At 46.1% G+C, this 20,885-nt stretch overlaps 1 protein-coding gene across 2 annotated transcripts in view; it reads right to left on the bottom strand.

Annotated features, from left to right (window-relative positions):
* ATRX (ATRX chromatin remodeler) overlaps window positions 1-20,885 on the bottom strand; it is a 255,917-nt gene that overhangs the window by 71,817 nt on the left and 163,215 nt on the right. For both annotated transcript variants that reach the window (XM_040405241.1, XM_040405242.1), the window contains exons 18-19: window positions 15,514-15,660; window positions 11,311-11,488 (exon numbers count right to left, since the gene is read on the bottom strand). In XM_040405241.1, the coding sequence (XP_040261175.1) occupies window positions 11,311-11,488; window positions 15,514-15,660 (325 nt within the window). The remainder of the gene's footprint in view (window positions 1-11,310; window positions 11,489-15,513; window positions 15,661-20,885) is intronic.

The following is a 20,885-nucleotide window of genomic DNA, read 5'->3' as shown; positions in this document are numbered from 1 at the left end:
AGATGTCAGACCACGCGACGTCCTGTCCCAAAAGGACAGAATCGCCCGCTGTAGAGGCCGTGTGAGAAACTGGGCAAAGGGGACGACCTCGAAGGAGGCCACCATCAGCCCCAGAACCCTCATGCACTCCCGGATGGAGAGTTGTCGGGAGCGCAGTAGGAGAGATACAGATTCCTGAATTTGAGAGGACTTGGAACTCGGAAGGAATATCCGAACTGCCGTGGAGTCCAGAACCATCCCTAGGAAGGTCAACCTCTGAGGGGAGAATAGATGACTTCTGGGCATTGATCAGCCAGCCGAACTGCTCCAGAGTCTGAACCGTGATCCGGACGCTGTCCCTGGCCTGGGGAAGGGAGGAAGTCTTTATCAGCATGTCGTCCAGATAGGGCAACAGAGATATGGTACGGAGAAGCACCAAGAGCGGCGCCAAGATCTTCGTAAATACCCGAGGGGCCGTAGCCAGTCCAAAAGGGCAGGGCGACAAACTGGTAATGCTGCCAGTCGACAGCGAAGCGCAGAAACCTGTGGTGAGATTCTGCTATATGGACATGCAAATAGGCGTCTTGTATGTCCACCGACGCAAGGAATTCCCCTGGAAGAAGACAAGCAATAACGGATCGGAGGGACTCCATCCGGACCCGCAGAGACCTGTTCAACAGCTTCAGATCTAGAACAGGACACACCGATCCCTCCTTCTTTGGCACCACGAACAGGTTGGAGTAGAAACCTGCACCTTGCTCCTCCAAGGGGACTGGAACAATCACTCCCCTGTCCAAAAGGGAAGAGACCGCCTGCAAAAAGAGCGGAGGCCTGGACCGGATCCCGAGAAGAGAAGAAACGCTCCGGAGGCCTGGAAGAGAATTCTATTTTGTAACCAGATGTAACAATTTCCAGGGCCCAGGCGTCCTGGATATGATCTCTCCAGACCTGTTGAAAGGAGAGCAATCGGCGCCCCACCATAAGAGGTGGGGGCGCCCCTTCAGGCAGAAGACTGCTTGGGAGCAGCAGGGCGGGCTGATTGTGGCTGCGGGCGCCAGGAAGGCTGGGGTTTAAAGGCAGGTTTCTTACAGGAGTCTTGAGAGCCACCCTGGAAGGGGGCCGCCGCAGATCTGGAAGAGGAGAAGCGACGAAAGGACTGGTTCCTAGAACCGGAGGACCGACCTCCAAAACGTGCACTTGGATCTAGATTGGGGCAGGTTGGTACTCTTGCCCCCTGTCGCGTCCGAGATGATCTCGTCCAGCTTAGCACCAAAAAGCCTGGAACCCGAAAAGGGGAGGTTAGTGAGGGAACACTTAGAGGGAGCGTCAGCGTCCCAAACCTTCAACCAGACTTCTCTACGCTGTGTGACCGAAAGGGCCGATATATGCGCAAAAAGAATGCTAACATCAAAGGAAGCTTTGCAGAGAAACTTCGTCGCCTGAGATATCTGGAGGACAACATTTAAGGTGTCCGCAGAGGCATCCTGCTCCGCCAGGTCCTGGTGGCGGCGCTGCAACCATACAGAAAGCGCTCTGGATACCCAGACTGAGGCAAAAGCGGGCCGCAGGCCAGTGCCTGCCAGAGTGAAGATGGCTTTTGACAGAGAATCCAAACGCCTGTCAACTGCATCCCGTAGGGACGAACCGTCCAAGACAGAAATGGCCGTATTCTTAGCCAATCTGGCCACCGGCGGGTCAACCTTAGGAGGAGAAGACCACTGCTGCACATTTTTTGCAGGAAAAGGATAAAGAGTATCCATACGTTTCGTGGCAGAAAACTGGTGATTTGGGCGGTCCCAGGCCTTAGAGAGGACCTTGTCGAACTCGCCATGTATGGGGAATACAACCGTTTGAGGTTTCCTCAAGTGGAAAAGAGGGAATTCCTGGCTACCAGCGGAAGGAGATTCCCCCTGGATATCAAACGTATCCCGGACCGCCGCCACCAAGTCTGCCACCATAGTGGACAGTTTGGGCGAGGGCTCCAGCTCTGTGTCCTCGTCAGAACTGGATCTTTCCCCTTCAGATCTATGTTCCCTGCGAAAACAGGAAAGTGTCTGAATCATCCGAGGAATCATCCGAGGAAGGATGCTGCTGTGTACGCTGCCTCTTAGTGGTTAAGCGTCCTCTCTGGGAACCACTGGGACGCTGTATGGTGTTAGCCGCAGGATCCGAGGCCATGGCGATCCGAGAGACTTGGGCTAAGTCAGCGGCCGCCCTAGAAATGGCAAAGGCCCAGGCGGGTTCCGCGGGCTCAGACAGGGCGGAGGGAGGACTGGGCTGAGTGAGAGGAGGGACGAGAGGATGATCCTGTCCAGAGGCAAGGCAAGAGTCACAGGATCCAGAGACCGAAAGTGGCAAGCAGCAAACCTTACATAGCCCCAGAGGGGCCGACTTGGATTTTTGTGAGGACCCAGGTTTTGGCATGATGGCGGTAATCCAGCAATGGAAGGGGCCAGGGTCTCCTACCGTTCCTGCAGCACGCAACCGGGAAGAGTGGAGCCGGAGCAGCCGAGAGCGCCGAGCTGGAAGTAGCAGAAGACAGAGCGCCTCCCACAAATCGCGTCAGGAGGCGCAAAACCCGCGCGCGGGAAATATGAAAATAATAATACGCGGCTGCCGAAAGGGTAGTAGAGACCGCCCCCTAGACACCGCCGAGGGAAGCCAGGAAGTAGCCTCTCATGTAGCGATGCCCCAGACAGGTATCCACTCCCCCCTCAAACCCCCCCACCAAGCGGTCCTAGCGTCACACCGGGAGACAGGGGAGGCAGTGTACTTATCTGCGTCCTGTAGTCTTCGCCCTCAAATACACACCAGCGGAGGTCACCTTACAGTCAGCTGGCACAAGGAGTGGCAGTGATCTAGAGGAGGGCAGGAAGGTGACCCTGAATCTGGTAGGCCACCGGAGCTGCAGATCGAGCCCGGTTCCACTTAACTTCTGGGGGAGGGTGGGAGGTAGCCGGGGACGTCAATTCGACCCCGGCGCTTGCTCCACCAAGAGACCAGGGAAGCAGAATTGCGACCCTGCGTCCACAGCCAAAAAAATAAACGGGAGTAGAAAGAATGTCATCCTCCTTACCCGACACTAAGCAAGAACTGAGGTCCTCCCGGTGGAACATGGGGGTATAGCCCAGGGAGGAGGAGCTTTCTTTTTTTTATTTGCATAGTGTCTCCTCCTAGTAATGACCTAGGCTATACCCATGGTCTGTGTCACCCAATGGAATGTGCGAGAAATGTTGATTTATTTCGTTCCTCACAGGGGCAACATGGTGGGTCAGTGGTTGGCACTGGTGGTTAGCAGCACTGGGATTCTAGGTTCAATTTTAACCAAGGACAACATCTGCATGGATTGTTTGTATGTCCTCCTCGTGTTTGTGTGGGGTTCCTACGGGTTCTCCAGTTTCTTTACACAATCCAAAGACATACTGATAGGGTATTTAGACTGAGCTCCACGGGGGGCAGCAGGTAGTGATAACGTCTGTAAGGCGATGCGGAATACGTCAGCGCTATACAAGTAATTAAATAAATACCACTGAATCTTAGATGGTGAAGTCTAAGGGTTTTGTTACTTGTATAGGACACTGCCCCTTGCTGGCTTCCTGTAATTACTTCTTATGATAGTCTCAAATACACAGAAGTAAATCTACCAAGAGGGACACCCTGGTTGGCGTAGATTTCAGTCTTCTAGTACACCAGAAAACTGGCGTAAAAGATAAATGTACTTCGCCCGCTGGCCCTGCACCCTCCCCACGTCCCCTTTTCAGGAAAGTGTTGAGGATGGAGGAAAAATACCAGTTGCACAAAAGTTTTTGCGCAATGATAAATTCCAGTGTTTTCAGGAAAGAATAAAGGCCAAGGCAGGAAGGAGAAGTATAAGTCCTTCCCTTCTATTTTCCAGTCATTTTGAATACAGTAGTAGTAGGCCCATGAGTCTCCTCTCCTCCTCCAGCGACCTTCCCTCTATCCATGTCTAAGGCATAGTTAAACCCCACACAGCATTGCCACTCCATTTCTCCTGCTCGCGCTCTATATACCTGGCTACAGCAGTGACGTAATGCTGACATGTGACCACTACAGCCAATCACTTGCCTCATGTGGTGCACAAATGTGGCCACTGCTGCAGCCTGGTTTATGGCGCCCAGGCAGGCATACCGGATCAGGCAGATCCCGGGGTTTGTCTGGTTTCCTCCTGAAACTGGACATCCTCGTTAAGTTCAGAAAAGGCATTAGTTTAAAGGGGTTTTCCAAGACTTTTACACCCAGGACCCGCACCGATCAGCTGTTTGAGAAGGTACCGCCGTTCGCAGCAGCACTGCAGCCTTCTCTCAATTCACCAAGCACAGCGCCGTACATTGTATAGCGGTTGTGTCTGGTATCACAGCTCAACCCATTCACTTCAAAGGGGCTGAGCTGCGCCTAGGCCATGTGACCGATGAATGTGACGTCACATGGCCAAGGCTAAGTGGCTAAAGGGATGCGGCGCTACTGCGAGTGCCTTCTCAAAAAGCTGATCAGCAGGGGTCTTGGGTGTAAAAGTCTCGGAAAACCCCTTTAAACTAATGCTCTATACAGAGGATTAAATGCTGTCTCCATACAGCATTAAAATGTATTGGCTCTATGGAAACAAACTTCGTTTCACCCTAAGTCGCACGAGACTTTCGTGAATTAATTCTGTATTCATTTCTGCATCTTTAAAAACATTTAAAATGAGGAATCCAAAGTCGGGTTTGGAACAGTGGTACCAGCCTGACTTCAGATTCCTAATTTAATTTTTTTTTTAAAGATGCAGAAATGAATACAGAATTAATTTACCAATGTTTTGCGTGACTTCAGGTGAAACAGACAAAACATTTTAATGCTGTACGGAGACAGCATTAAAATCGTAGTTTATGAATGAATCGACTTGCCAAAATCAATCTGCTCAATTCCACCTGCTCAATAACATGCTGCCTTCAGATTGCACTGCATTTCATGGCGTCATTCTTTAAAAAAATAAAATAAAATAATAATACCCTTTCTAATGGAGGTGTCCCTTTAACATTACGGTAGTGGACCACCACCAAACTGAAAATTTGCTTCCTGGACCCCTGCGAGTATGACATGAGGCTTTAGTAGCCCTGAGTTTTCTGGCTTTAAAACCAGATCAATAACCACATACCGATAGCCCAGAGTGTGGATATAAGTCTCCCACTACTGTGTCCCCGTCATTAAGAAGGATCAAGCTGTGTTCTTTATACGTTTCACACAGGACCAAACCAGCAAGTGTTCCGGAGAAGGGAAACATTTGCCTGTTTTATGATGTGCAAAGTAGTAAAAAGAAAGATACTTTGGACTATGCAGAGTGACCACTGATAATAGGAAGTATGGATTTCTGAAGCATAACCTTGGTGGAAGCATAAAAGACAAAGCCTTCAGGCTTATGTTAGACCAAAGTGAGCAAAAATAACGCACCAGTTATTAAACTAGAAATCAAAGGCAAGTGCAATCAAGCTTAAGGTTATTTTCTTACCCCGAGAAGAGGTGAATTAAATGCTGCTAACACAAACCAGCTAAGAGATGTTCAAGTCAATTAGCACGTGCACAAAGCTTTCCAGGGTAATGAGGGCCGCATGGTTTTGACAAGGGGCACCACAAAGCTCTGACAAGTTTTAATCACTATTAGCCCATGACATGCACCTTACAGATAACTCACTTCCTAGAAAATGAGTGGAGAAGAGAAAAACGCCTGCTTAAAAGGGCAGATTACACGATTTACAGGACTCCAGAAGAAAAATAAATACAAAGCATATGACGGCTGCACTTCTGCTTTGCTCAGTGACCATGGCTAGCGTTCAAACAAGGCATCAAATGACTTCAGACTAGACCTGGGACTCAGCCCCACACACACTACTCAACAGAACAGTTTATTTTTCCTGCTTGAGCAGCAGATTTCTTATGCCAACATGTACTATAACCAAACTGTTACCGAAAGTGTACTGAACGAGATCATCTCCATGTGCAAGGGCAGACTAAAAAGAAGAAGAAAAAAATAAAATAAAAAGACAAGCCTGGAGAACTAAAGAAAATGGTGGCCAGGTTCACACAGTGGAAATCAGTCAGTTTGTATTTAGAGGTTTCTGGTTTCCAGATGAGAGAACCACTAATGGATGGCAAGTCCACACATTGTGGACAAATTGCAAACAAATATGGTTTGAATGCAATGCACACAGCTTTGGTTTGGGGCCGCATCAGAGACACGTTTTTTGTGGGTCAGATGCAGACCCATTCATTTCAGTGGGGCCGCAAAAGAGGCAAACAGCACACCATATGCTGTCCACATCCACAGGTCTGTTTCGTGGCCCCGCAAAATGAAAAAACTGAAAATGTCCTATTCTAGTCCGTATCGCTGACAAGGAAGGGACTGCTCTACCGAGGGCCGGACGGTCTGTAAAATGATTTGGTTAGAAACCTGCTAGAAAATTGTTAAAGAGAGAAAAGACTGGGGACAGGCAGTTACACAAGCCCTCAAGTTAAATAAGTTAAAAAATAAATTAAAAAAACATCAGAATGTTTCCACAGCCTTTAATCTTTGTTGGGGTGTCAAATATTTTATGAAATTTCTATGAAAGCTAACTAAAAATTAATACCGGAGCCTAGGCAATAATAAAAAAGTTGTTCATGGTTAGAAATGGAGTCTGCAGGCCGAGCTTCTCACTTGTCCTGTCTCTAGGAAAACAGCTTCTTCCTCTCATTTCAGTGCAGGAGGGGTGGGTCATAGGAAAGGTCAACTTTTTTTTTTTTTTTTTTTACATATAATAGAGTGGTATGGTATATTGTTGTTCTAGCATAAAAGAATTAAGATAAAAACAAACATGGGAAAACCAATTCAGTGCAAATACTCATGAAGTCATCGTGCAGGTCCGTGGACAGTACAGCAATCTGCACAGTAAATCACAACACTCTGATGTGTAGCAAACAGTGTAGACATGGTATGTGAACACAGGGGGTCATTTATTATCCAGAAATATGAATATAATAGGAGTATTGCTAAAACAGACTGTGGCACAAAGGTTATTCGCACATCAGTCTGACTTTTCCCCGCTCACGCCAGGTCTAAAAAAGTGGGTGCGGCGTGGACAGGCTGGCAGGCATCATTTTCTACGCCTCTACAGAACTTCGGCAGATCCACCGCCAGCTATAGGGGTTTAAAAAAAATGACTCCCCTAGAACTTAACAAGTGCTATAGTTGAGGAGCAAGAAGTAGGCTCCCAAACCAGATAACATAGCTCAAAACTATACAAACACTAAAGATTATTTTACAAAGTGACATGCAGAAGTTTAAGCTCGCAGAGTTTGGAGTTACGGTAACTACTTTATGACAAAGACATGTAAATGTACAATTCGTTGGATGCAAACAATTCAGGCACACCCCTTTCTTTTCCTTTTTAAATTAAAATGGTTCCCAGCAGTGAATGTTTTCCTATTTAAAGTCGCAGCAGTGAGCCATAGCTGCATTTTACTGGCAGTCCGGTTCACTGCCAGCTCTGACTCACAGCCATATTAGATCCAAACAACAGCACAGCTGCAAGTCAGCCCTGTCTAGTGCTGCCAGAACTACTGGACGATAACCGCGCGTTCTGTCTGCTTTATGGTACTACGCTGTGCAACGTCGGGACCCAGAAGAAAAAGGGATAAAACACACCGCGCATAAAAGTTGTAGCCCAGGTCAAATAATCACTTTCGAAGAACAAAAAATAATAAAAAATCTCGAAAGCTTATAACTACAATTGCTAAAAACTAATGGTAACTATAGTGTGTAGCCTGCAGCTGTTCGTGCATGCTGGGATTTGTAGTTTTGCAACAACTTTAGAGTTTGAGTCCACTTAAAAGGGTTATCCAATAGCAGAAATCCAACAATGCCTGGACCCCTCCTATACACGATACTTAGGCTGGGTTCACACGAGCATGTCCGGATGCGTCCCGGTGTATTGCTGCAAACCCGAGCGAGTAGGAACGCAATTGCAGTCAGTTTTGACTGCGATTGCGTTCCGATGTTCAGTTTTTATCGGGCGGGTGCAATGTGTTTTGCACGCGTGTGATAATAAGCCGACTGTGGTACCCAGACCCGAACTTCTTCACAGAAGTTCAGGTTTGGGTTAGTTGTAGTGTAGATTGTATTATTTCCCCTTATAACATGGTTATAAGGGAAAATAATAGCATTCTGAAAACAGAATGCTTAGTAGGTGATCAATTGAGGGTTAAAAAAAATAAAAATTAACTCACCTTCTCTTGATCGCATAGTTGCCGGTCTCTTCTTTACTTCTTTAATGATGAGCTGTGGGCTAAAGGACCTGTGGTGACGTCAGATCACATGCTCCAATCACATGGTCCATCACCACGGTGATGGACCATGTGATTGGGAGCATGTGATCTGACGTCACCACAGGTACTTTAGCCCACAGCTCATCATTAAAGAAGTAAAGAAGAGACCGGCAACTATGCGATCAAGAGAAGAAGGTGAGTTAATTTTTATTTTTTTTAACCCTCAATTGATCACCTACTAAGCATTCTGTTTTCAGAATGCTATTATTTCCCTTATAACCATGTTATAAGGGAAAATAATACAGTGAATAGACTGTCACCTAGCAACCATGCGTGAAAATCGCACCGCATCCGCACTTGCTTGCGATTTTCACGCAACCCCATTCACTTCTATGGGGCCTGCGTTGCGTAAAAAACGCAGAATATAGAGCATGCTGCGATTTTCACGCAACGCACAAGTGATGCGTGAAAATCACCGCTAATCTGAACAGCCCCAATGAATGGGTCGGGATTCAGTGTGGGTGCAATACATTCACCTACCGCATTGCACCCGCGCGGCAATCTCGCCCGTGTGAACGCAGCCTTACTCGCACTAGGGAGGCTAGCGCTATTGGCTGCTCTCCCCATCGCCAAATATTTTGATCTGTGTGACCGGGGAGATGCAGTGGCGGCCATGCAGGCATCCTAAGGGATGCGGGTGGTGGGGACAGGGTGAGTATCATCTTATTAGAGGGGCCCGGGCATTGTAGGGGGTATTACTACTATTGGATAACCCCCTTTAACTGCAGATCAACGGTAACTAGAATGACACTAAGCAAGAAAGAAATGATGGTCTGGTTTATGTTATTTGAGCAATCCTCTACAATACTGATTGAGTATTAAACAGATTTTCCAGGATCCCGATATTGATGACTAAACCTAAAGATAGGTCATTAATATCAGAATAGTGAGGGTCCGACACCCCTACCAATCAGCTGTTTCCTGCAGCCTACTGCACTGGAACTGTGAATGGAGGCAGAAGCACAGCCCAGGTCATGCGGAGTGCCTGCAGTTCCATCTGATTCACTTCAGGGAGATCCTTCTCCACGTGGATGGTGCATCAGACAGAGCATGCACTAGGTTGCTTCATTTATTCTCAATGGGACTTCTGGAGATAGAGAACAGTGCTCAGCTGTTCCCAGCAGTCCTATATGGAATGAATGAAGTGGCAGGGCGCAATCACCTGCACGGGTGAACAAAACTCCCTTTCTGGAGATTGGTGGATAAGTGTACCACTGTACTGCGACAGCAGCAGGAAGCGCACGGCGTCATAGCAACCAATGACGCCGTGAAATCCAGGCTGGTATCACGGACGTGTGCATGAGGCTTTAATTATGAATGAAGAACCGCACTCAATTCAGTGGTCTCTGGTGCCAATCAAGGGCTGCGAACAGCCAGTAAATATATAACGAAAATTGAGGCACTCAGATTTAGGTTGTTGCAATCAAGGCTTTAATCATGACACCACCTTAAAGGGACACTGACAGGCCCAATAAGCATAATTATCTATATCTATATATCTATCTATATATATATATATATATATATATATATATATATATATATATATATATATATCTATCTATCTATATATATATATATATATATATATATATATGACTGCACAGGTCTTCTAATGTGCATTAAAATCGTATAAGTATACCCCCTGTCCACCTTATAAATACAGTAAACTCAAGTTTTATAACCTGATAGAATCGTCTTCTTTCTGCCCAAGGGGCGGCGTTTCAGCTTCACTTGCGCCCAGCCAGCCGCCCCCCAACCGCCGCCCAGCTAATCAATATTCACTTCGTGGGACGGCTTCTGCTGTCCCCGATGTCTTTGAGAGCAGCGCATGCCCAATACAAAGCTATGGGCATCGGACTCCATTTCATCTTCCGCGCATGCGCCCGGCACCCTCACTGGCCGGGATCACATCGTGCCTGCGTCCCCTCTGCTTCTTAGAGGCCGCTTCAGCCTCTGCGTTCTGCGCCAGGCACTCTTCTGAGCAGCGCTTCAGAGCGCTGCTCTCAAAGACATCGGGGACAGCAGAAGCCGCCCAGCGAAGTGAATATTGATGAGCTGGGCGGCGCTTCAAAACGGCGGTTGGGGGCGGCTGGCTGGGCAGAAGTCAACCTGAAACGCCGCCCCTTGGGCAGAAAGAAGACGGTTCTATCAGGTTATAAAACTTGAGTTTACTGTATTTATAAGGTGGACAGGGGGTATACTTATACGATTTTAATGCACATTAGAAGACCTGTGCAGTCATATATATAGCTAAATATGCTTATTGGGCCTGTCAGTGTCCCTTTAAAGAAAACTCACAATCGATATATGCATGGCAGAAGATTTTGTTAAATATGGAAAAATATCTATTAAAGTAAGAAATCCAAGGACACAGGAAAAGCTGGAATTTATGTAGAAATATGGAGATGCTAAGTCTAGCATTTGCAAAATCACATGGAGTTATGGCAAAAGCAGCAAAGCTTTCACTATGGGATCACTAAGGGACCACGGTCAAGAGGCCTGAATTTTTTATGCGCTTTCTTGAGATGCTCCAGTGTCTAATAATAATAAAGATAGAGCAGTTACAGTTGTTTCCGTTGCTCTGGTCAGAGGGCAAGTTAGCCTTCGGGCAGTGTGGGGGACCTAAGCCAGCCAAAAGACATGGTTGAAACACAGAAGTGATTTGTTAGCACTCGATAACACTGCAGATTTTGAGTGTGGTTTTCCAAAAAGGACATGCCCCCTGAGCGGTCAGCTTGATATAAATCTAGCAGAGCAGCTGAAACAATAGATGAAGAGATCTCTGGATTCATGTGAGGGCACAGGGCTGGTTCTAGCTTTATTAGAGATTTTAATGTGCTATATGGTGTCTGATATTCATTTTTTACATTAATCATGGGATAACCCCTTTAATATAACTCTATGCAGAAGGAACATTATGAGGAAACATACAATATATTGCTCAGTAAACTAAGACAAAGGAAACATTACCAGGATCAACAAGGGTCTTCAGGTACATCTCCTTGAGCTTTTTGCTCTTCACGTTCCTTCCTTGAGTGAGGTTTCGATACATCTCATAGCCAATAATCAACACTCCTCCATTATCATGCCATCGTTGTAGTATCAATCCCCGCTCTTGTGGACGCTTGATAGTGGCTAGTTCACAAACCTAACAGAAAAAACACTCAACTAATGTCATGACCAAATGCATGCAACACTAAGCTCTGGTAAGCCAGGAAGAGAACACAAAGCCTAGACTATGAGGTAGAGTTACTGGAGTCATCTGAGCTCCTGCATGGCTCGCCATGAACTTACAGAAGACACAATTCCTTGCACAAGTCCCAATACCCAAGCCTTTGTTTCATAATTAAACCCAGATACTGGTTCTATTTTTTCTAATCTGTTATTTTATGACCGACTTTTTTACATTCTATTTTCTGTACATTATCATGGGAGCAGTCACCTTGCTTAAGCTGCTGTTAAAAGGCTTTCACTTGGACAGGTGATAAAATGTGTGATCTCTGGTGGCCTTTTCTGGGACACCCACAATGACCCGGTGTGAATGACGTCGTTGTGCTGCACAACCTCTGCTCCATTGACTTTTATGGGACTGCCAAATATAGCCGAATACTGGAGACACCCCAATTTTCATGATTGGCAGGATTCCAGCAGTCGTATCCCAGATATCTGCTGAGCAGGCTCCTCCCAGTTGAGCCGAAAATCTGAAGATACCGGAGCCTATACCGGGAGAACGGAGCGGTGCCCAGGGATAATAGTAAGTGCAGGGAGATCCCTGGGTGCCGCTCTCCATGTCAGCAAACTTCGTTTAGATTTTTTATTGTAATGAAAGGTCCTCTTTAAACTTCTGGGTTGCTTTCGCAGTTTTGGGTTATTGTCCATCTGTACTGTGAAGCGCCTGTCCAATCACCCTTGCTGCATTTGGTTGAATCTGAACAGTAAGTAGCTCCCTCTACACTTCAGAATTCATACAGTTGCTTCAGTCTTCAGTCACATCATCAATAAACACCAATGTCCCAGTGCCATTGGAAGCCATGCATGCCCCATGCCATCACACTTCCTCCACCATGTTTTACAGGGGATGTGGTGTGCTTTGGATCATGAGTCGTTCTAGGCCTTCTCCATACTTTCTTCCCATCATTCTATGACAGTTGATCTTAGTTTAATCTGTCCAAAGAATGCTGTTCCAGAACTGGTCTGGCTTCTTTAGATGTTTTTTGGCAAAGTCTAATCTGGCCTTTCTATTTTGGAGGCTGATTAATGGTTTGCACTTTGTGGTGAGCCCTCTGTATTTTCCCTCATGAAGTCATCTCTTTATGGTAGACTTCGATACAGGTACACCTACTTCCTGGAGAGTGTTCTTCACCTAGGTGCATGTTGTGAAGGGTTTTTTCTTCACCATGGAAAGGATTCTGTTGTCATCCACACCTGTAGTCTTCCATGAACATCCAGACTTTTGTGAGTTCCTGAGTTCACCAGTGCGCTAATTTTTTCACCAGAAAGTACCAAACTGTTGATTTGGCCACACACTTTTTTTCAGCCTAATAAAGGTCTGTTTCACTTCCATTGAGAGCATCTTTGACCACATGTTGTGGGTTTACAGCAACAGCTTTCAAATGCAACTGTCACACCTGCAATCAACTCCAGACCTTTAACCTGCTTAATTGATGGATTAATGATGTAATAGCTCATGCTACCCATTAAAAAGCGTCTGAGATAACTGTCCAATTACCCTTGGTTCCTTGAAAAAGAGGCAGCTACATATTTAAGAGCTGTAATTCCTAAACCCTTCCTCCAATTAGGATGTGAATATCCTCAAATTAAAGCAAACCTGTCACCATGATTTTGCGCACAGAGCTGGGGATATGGGCTGCTAGATGGCCACTAGCACATCTGCAGTACCCAGGTCCCACAGCTCTCGGCGCTTTTATTGTGTTAAAAAAACCTTTTGAGTGATATGCAAATTAGCTGATATGAGTCCTGTAGCCGGAGATGAGTCAAGCGTCAAGGAGCCCAGCACTGCCCCGCGATGCGCGAGCTAGCGCATGCGTAGTTCGTTCCCTGTGCTGATGCCAGCACAGAGAATGAACATGATGCCGACACTGCGCATGCGCTAGCTCGCGCATCGCGAGATTTCGGCGCTCCAGCTCTGTGACGTCAGCCGGCAAGGAGGAGATTCGGAGGACGCGGGGCGGTGCTGGGCTCCTTGACGCTTGACTCATCTCCGGCTACAGGACTCATATCAGCTAATTTGCATATCACTCAAAAGGTTTTTTTAACACAATAAAAGCGCCGAGAGCTGTGGGACCTGGGTACTGCAGATGTGCTAGTGGCCATCTAGCAGCCCATGTCCCCAGCTCTGTGCGCAAAATCATGGTGACAGGTTCGCTTTAAAGCTGAGTGTCTGCACTTTAAGCCCATATCGATTATTAACTGTATCTGAAATATGTTTTGGTAAACAGCTAAAATGCCAAAACTTGTGTCACTGTCCAAATATTTTTGGACCCAACTGTATATGATTGATGTCGCATGTTGTTCAAAACTTCTAATGAAAAAGGGCGAGGGCGTAGTTCGCTAGACGCGTTTCGAGGCGACTTGCAAACTATGCCCTCTCCACATCCAGTACTGGTCAGGACCTAGAGTACAGAAGAATTCTGTGGATATAAAAGAAATTTCTTGAAGTGGCCATCGTTTATACAGACTCCTACTGTGGTATAGGACCTGTGCACCTGTGATACAGACTCTTGCTGTGGTGCAGGACCTGTGTACCACATGACTTTACTATTGCCCCAGCTGATCTGATCACCTGATCTGTCTATCAGGATCACCTGACTTGGACTCGCCCCCCAAGCAACGGAGCCGAGCGCTCCAAACACATGTATTCAGCGTCTCGGTGATAACATCCTACTCCCCACTCTTTGGAAGGTGCCCGTGCAGACACATGAGTAAGTGATTCTGCTGACACACCAACGGACACTACAAACACTACGGAGTGGTAAGAGTCTCGCTGAGACAATCTAATAAGCTTGGCAACTAATTTATCAGACTATATCGGGCAGGCTATGAGAAGAGTGGTGCTTACCTTTGTGTTACAGCTGGATACCCTTTTTTGCCACAGTTGTGGCACATTTCAGGAGACTGTATACATTGGAGTCCGTATATTATGAGGGCTCCAGACCTCTGAACACCCTTTGAATTGTCACAGTGACTTTTATTGAGTGATTTTTATTGTTTACAATTTTATTATGTGATATCCTGTATTATTGAGTTTTAAATCATGCATAGAGCATTATAGCCTGAATAAACAGTCAAATACATTATTTTACATTATTTTCCAGAAGGTGGTGTGCCTGCTCTTTTCCTTGCTACATTTTATTATACCCATATTTTTTAATTTAAAGGCTATGATCACATTCAGGGTCAATTATTTTATGATTGCATTTTACTCACTTTGGGCTAAAAATCAACTGATCGATTACAAATTTCCAACAGTTTCTGTTCTAAAGGCTTAAGTTTCAGTCTGTCTGCACAGTACATTGCTTTCAGTTTCACACTGAATCTGTCAGGTTGCTACTCTGACTGCTCGATGTACAGCCCTCATCTCTGAACTCCTGACAGCACATGAACACTCACTGTAGCCAAGTTCTTACCAAACAGATAAGAATATTGCTTAAATGAGTGTTCATGAGCTGCCAGGAGTTCAAAGATAAGTGTTACACATCAAGCTGTCATACTGAAAGACAAAGCAAAAAACTCTGCAGACTGAAACTTAAAGGGGTTATCCAAGAGTATAAAAAGTTTCCCCATACGCCTGGGCCCCTCACATTGAATATACTTACCTGGTTCCCGACGCCGCTATGCTAGGGAGGCTCGTCCCAGTCTGCCATTGGCTGCTCCCCCAGACACCGGATGTTTTCATCCCCGCATGGGGAGAAGCTGCAGCGGCAGTACGGGGACCAGGAGCAATGCAGAGAGCCTGGAGCCAGGTAGGTATATTCAATGTGAGGGGCCCGGGCATATGGGGGAGCTTTTTATACTCTTGGATAACCCCTTTAAGCCTGAAGAACAAAACTGATCAAATTTAAAACATTTTTTTTAACCCAAAAGCGGTAAAATGCAATAATAAATAATTAAAGTGAGATCTAAATAACAGTGCCTTCAATTAGATATACAAACCTCTAAAGCTTCATCATCATCAAGGCCATACTGCCATTTTTCAAACTCATTCGTCCAATTCAAAACTGTATTTAAAGGACACACCACCAGAGCTGTGGAAAAGTCCATCCTTTCACTCAGAAGTACAGTGTGAAGAAATGATACCACCTGGAGGGGGAAAAAAAAAAGAATGTTTCATCTAGTGTCAATCATCTGGGTAAACCTTGAGCCAAGAGGAAAGATCAGGAAGCAAACATATAGGATAGTGAGCATTTCACTATGTTTCAGCACAGAAAACAACAGCGTATGAGGCGATTTACGAAACCTTAACTCCAAACTGGCAATTCAGAGCATTATTACCATGCAAGCCATTTACGACATCCGCAAAGTGCATCATCACTACTTAAAATAAACATTAACCACTATACTGCCCAAGATATTACATGAACATCAGGAAACTTAACCAAGCGCAGGCGTGCAGTGTATGACGACAGTGAGGGTGTATACAGACTGAGGTTAAAACTACAGGAAAAATAGTATTTTTTTTTCTTTTTTGCATTTAGGATGTTTCGCCTGTAAAAACCACAACACTATTTGAACAGCAAACTAGAGTATGTTAGCAATAGCATTTCATATTTTTTTTTGGCCAAAATCAGGAATGGTTCATAAAAGGTTCATAAAAGGTGGTTATTAATGATAATAGTAGGTGTAGAATTGGGATAACAGTTTCCGACAGCTTTATGCTCTAAATAGGCCTAAATAAGGATGTCAAACAGAAAAGAACTGCATCGATTATTGTAATGTGTCATGCTCTAATTGAGTCACTATAGGGGGATTACAAGTGTTTAATCGCAGATAGTTCAACTTTTGGGACTTCCAGTGATCATGAAAACAGGGGTTCACAAGCGCTGCCAAACTGCCCCATGAGAATAGAGTGAACGTGTGTATGCCTGCCTACTGTTCCATTCACTTTATGGGACTGCAGCGTACAGTGCTCACAGAAGTCCCATAGACTCCCGTGATCGCCACGGTCCCAGCGGTTCGACCCCCAGCAATCAAACACTTTTTCCGTGGGTAGAAAACAAGTGTTATTTGTGGCACAGCCCCATTAGGAGAGCTTGTTTGCCATGGTAAAAGTCCAAGCAGGAAGTTAAAGAGCAAGGACAGGAAGTAGAATACATGGAGTGACTTCAAAAAATTGTATTTAGAACAACCTAAATCTGTTTTTTATAAAGAAATTAAGTACAACACAGAAATATAGGCTGTTAGTATGTGATAATTTTTGATGGAAGCGTCCCTTTAAATTCCACTGATATTACTCAGAGAATGGCTAAGGACAAACTCAATTTACAAATAGATTTACCAGATTTTACACTTCTGGCTTGACGTGGTATGTTAATTAATTGAATGCACTTGAAAAATTGTAAGCATATCTAAAGAGCGAATGATTTTTTTTAGGGCTAATCTGACTGTTATGACTAGCAGTGTCTGTAAATATACCCATGGGGAGAACAATTACCAGAAAGGCTTAAGATCAAAACACTGGCTCTAAAGTAAAATAAATACATAGATTGGACAAACCCGAGAGCAGATGGACTGAAGCAAACTAGCAAGCAGTGCAGAGAAATCACGCCTTATGCACACTTTAAAAAAGTGAACAATAAAGGTAAATCTACATCATTGGTGCTGTTCCCATGTCACAATATGACAAGATCATGCACAGACATGTCAAATAGTACAGTATATCAAAAATCAAATTCATTGTAAACTTTTGGCCCTATTAACATGGGTCAATGCACAGGCAATTACCAGGAATTAACCACTTGTGCCAGATAATTGCCTGATTATTGAGCTGAGGCGATTTTAAATGCAGCAATCGTCCCTTCTGTATGCTGCTACACCTGTCTATTCCCACAGTCACTGTTTATTGGCAGCACCTCCCTGTTTACGTAGGGCGATGTAGTGCTAGCTAGTAATTTCAGGTGCCACATAAAAGATGTGGTCACAGACTAACTTTGTTTCGTTCCTGAAGAGACTGCACCGCTATTTACACAGGTCAATTATCAGGAACGAGTGTTCATACAAGCAGTCATTCCCGTTAATTGCCCTAATCTTCAGCACGTGTAAATGGCCTTTGGATCGGACAGTCTTAAGATTCTCCAGATTTATCACACTAGCTGATGCCGGATGATAATTCTTGAGCACTTTTAGATTGCTCAGTCTCAAGCTTATACCATCTATTAGGAGCCTTACTGAAAAACACACCAAACTGCTAAGCCACAACATGTGACAGACAAGCCCAAAAAAATTGGATTTTTTGTACTCACCGTAAAATCCTTTTCTCGTAGTAGGCATTGGGGGACACAGCACCATGGGTATATGTCCAACTACCACTAGGAGGCACTAGACACAAAAAGTGTTGGCTCCTCCCCGTTGGGCTATACCCTCTCCACAGGCACAAGGCTATTCAGTTTGTACAAAAAGCAGTAGGAGAGAGAAAAAAAGCAAGGAACCAACAACTCCCGTACCGGGAAAGATCAAGAGACCAGCCCGGAAAATCGGAAGTAAAAACATAGGGTGGGATCTGTGACCCCCAATGCCTACTACGAGAAAAGGATTTTACGGTGAGTACAAAAAATCCAATTTTCTCGTGCATGGCATTGGGGGACACAGCACCATGGGACGTCCCAAAGCAGTCCCCGAGGGTGGGAAAAGAACAGCCATGCCACCGGTTGGGTATACAGGTGCAGGAGAACCATGTGACCCAACAGTAGAAAACACGGAATGGGCAAGAGGTTCCATAACAAGGAAGAAACCTCAAGGAAGAATCAGAGAAGACTGTCAGCACCCCAGGAAAAATGCCTGGAAGAAAATCCCAAATGCAAGAAGGTGGCAAAAGGGAACACCGAGCTCAGCTAAGGGCTGGAGAAGAAATTAGGACAGCACCGCGTGTTGGGACTACCTAACGCTCTAAATTGTCTCAGACCCAAAGAGCGAAAAAACCTGTGGCCAACCCCTGACAGGCCAGGGGAGAAAGGAAACAAGGAAGTACTGGAAGCCAAACGAGTGAGAAGCCATAGCAAGGCTCACATGTGAAGGGAGCAGGTCTCCCCTCACCGCAAGGCAGGTGATGAAGTTATGCGCCCTATTTAAAAGGCGAAAACTCAAGGCTGCTAGAGGAAACCGCCAACCCTTGGAGAAGGAGGGGGTTGTAGGTAAAAGCCAGGAAAAAAGAGTAAGACCTGCGTCCCAAAAACAGGAGATGAGGCCCGAGCCTCGGAAAACAAGATATCACTGTGAAGCGTAAGACCAGAGGAAACTCTGGGCATGTGAAGCATCAGGGAAAAAAGGAACCAGATACAGGCCCAGGAAATCTCAGCAGGACACACTGGACTGAAAGACATGGAAGTAGAAGGAGAGTACTCCAACAGCCTAAGGAGGAAAGGTTCTACAACAGGAGGTCCCTCCCGAAGGAGACCATACGGCGGAATTGCAAACCGTTGCGCTAAACCACTCAATACCAGGTACTTGACGTGGGAGGATGGGAAAAGAGACACGAATCCCAAGAAGACCACAAGGCTATTGGAACCCATAAAGGGAACAATCAACCCAGGCCCCGATCCCCCCAAAAAAACGATTGCCATGCAGAACCTGAGTGGTCAAATAAACGGGGACAGGGACTCCAGAAGGAGTACCCGGGATGGGCTCACAAGGAACCAGGAGCTGAACCACCAGAAGACAACGCAAGCCAGAATATCCAGGAAAGGAGAAATGAAACTACCATAGGGGAAAGGACATTGGCCATGGACAACTACCCATTCCAAGAACAGTGACTAGCAAACTGTATACATTGTCCCAGAGAGGACAAGTACAGCAGCTCGGGATGTACCACTAAATTGACAGACATCCATATGCATAAGGAATGCAGAAGTCGCCATGAAAAAACCGGGTGAGACTACACAGAAATGTAGAAACCAGCCGCGACCGGCGTACTGAAAACTCCCAGGGGGGAGAAAGTACCTGACAGGTGCAAACGACGGCAAGGTCCAAGGGGACTGCCCCTCTGACATGTAGTACAACTAAGCAGAGAATATAAGGGAATACCGAGAACACCTGGACCCAGAAGGAACTACGGGACCCTGTCCGATGCCAGAGCAACCAGCTGAAAAATTACCTACCAGGCAGGTGTGTGGCGCTCAGTGATCCTGTCCCTGACCCGTCAGGGAGGACGTCCAGCGACAAAAAATGCTGATGACCCCAGAAGGATTCCATGTGGCGGAGGACATCCAGCGATGACCGAAAACTGCTGCAGCGGCCGATGCTCACCAGCTACGTGCCCCAACAAGGTAGAAGATCCAGTGGGGATCCCTGTACTCCACCAGGAATGGGCCACTCTGTAATAGGAAACAACGCGAGTACTCCTCTATAACATGGGGTAACGCGAAGCGCAGCATACCGTAGTACCTTATAGAGATGGCAAGAGCAACCCTAGCACAAAGGCCAACAACCACCTGGCCATGGTGTAGGGAGCATGGTTGTATGTGGCCCACCCGCCGGATCAGAACAGATCAGCCATATACTGGAGCTACAATAAGTAGCACTAGACCGACAAGGTGGGGGTTGGGCTGGCCCACCCCTGCCAGATATGGTAACCATGCACATGCAGAACCAGGATGGCCTGTTGTAGACAGTGCCCTGAGAAGTACAAGGAGACCATTGAGCACGACAGAAACGGAGTGGAGATGTATGGAAGAACCAAAAGGGTGAAACCAACATCCGCAGCACAGATTAGAACCTGGGGGCAGAAAGCACCCAGTAATACAGAAACTGTATGGGCCACAGATTGCACCATAGGGCCCAGCACCTTGAGTAATACAACCACACGCCTAAAATATAGGGAAAGTGGCTGCATGTCTAAGGAGAGTGGAAACATAGCCACAGAATCTGGGAATGCTACTGCATTTGGAGGGTACAGGTACTCAACCTGTAAAGTAGAAATATGGCTGCGTAGTGCAGAATACGACCAGAAAGGTGTAATGGGTACAGCATCTGGAGATGGTAGAGGTACTACCTTTAAGATCGGAGCAATGTGGCCACATGGTGCACCCTAGAACCAGAGAGGTGCAACAGCTACCGAGTTAGCAATGGTACCTATATTCCGCCCGGGAAGGGGAAAATAGGGCCGCACGGTACCACAAAGAACAAGACAGGTGCACACTACAATCAGGTAGGTGAAATGGCAACTGAAGGAGGCCCTCTATTTCGCCTGAAAAAAAGGGAAACAGGGCCGCATAGTACACCATAGAGCCAGACAGGTGTAACGGCTGCAGCATCAGAGACGGTGCAGGAACTCTACCTATGAAGGGAGTAAGATGGCCGTTTGGTGCACACTA

This window comes from Bufo bufo, chromosome 8 (assembly GCF_905171765.1).
Source record: "Bufo bufo chromosome 8, aBufBuf1.1, whole genome shotgun sequence".
In the NCBI taxonomy this organism is placed as follows: Eukaryota; Metazoa; Chordata; class Amphibia; order Anura; family Bufonidae; genus Bufo; species Bufo bufo.
The sequence above is the reverse complement of the archived record's forward strand: the minus strand, read 5'-3'. Positions and strand labels throughout refer to the sequence as shown.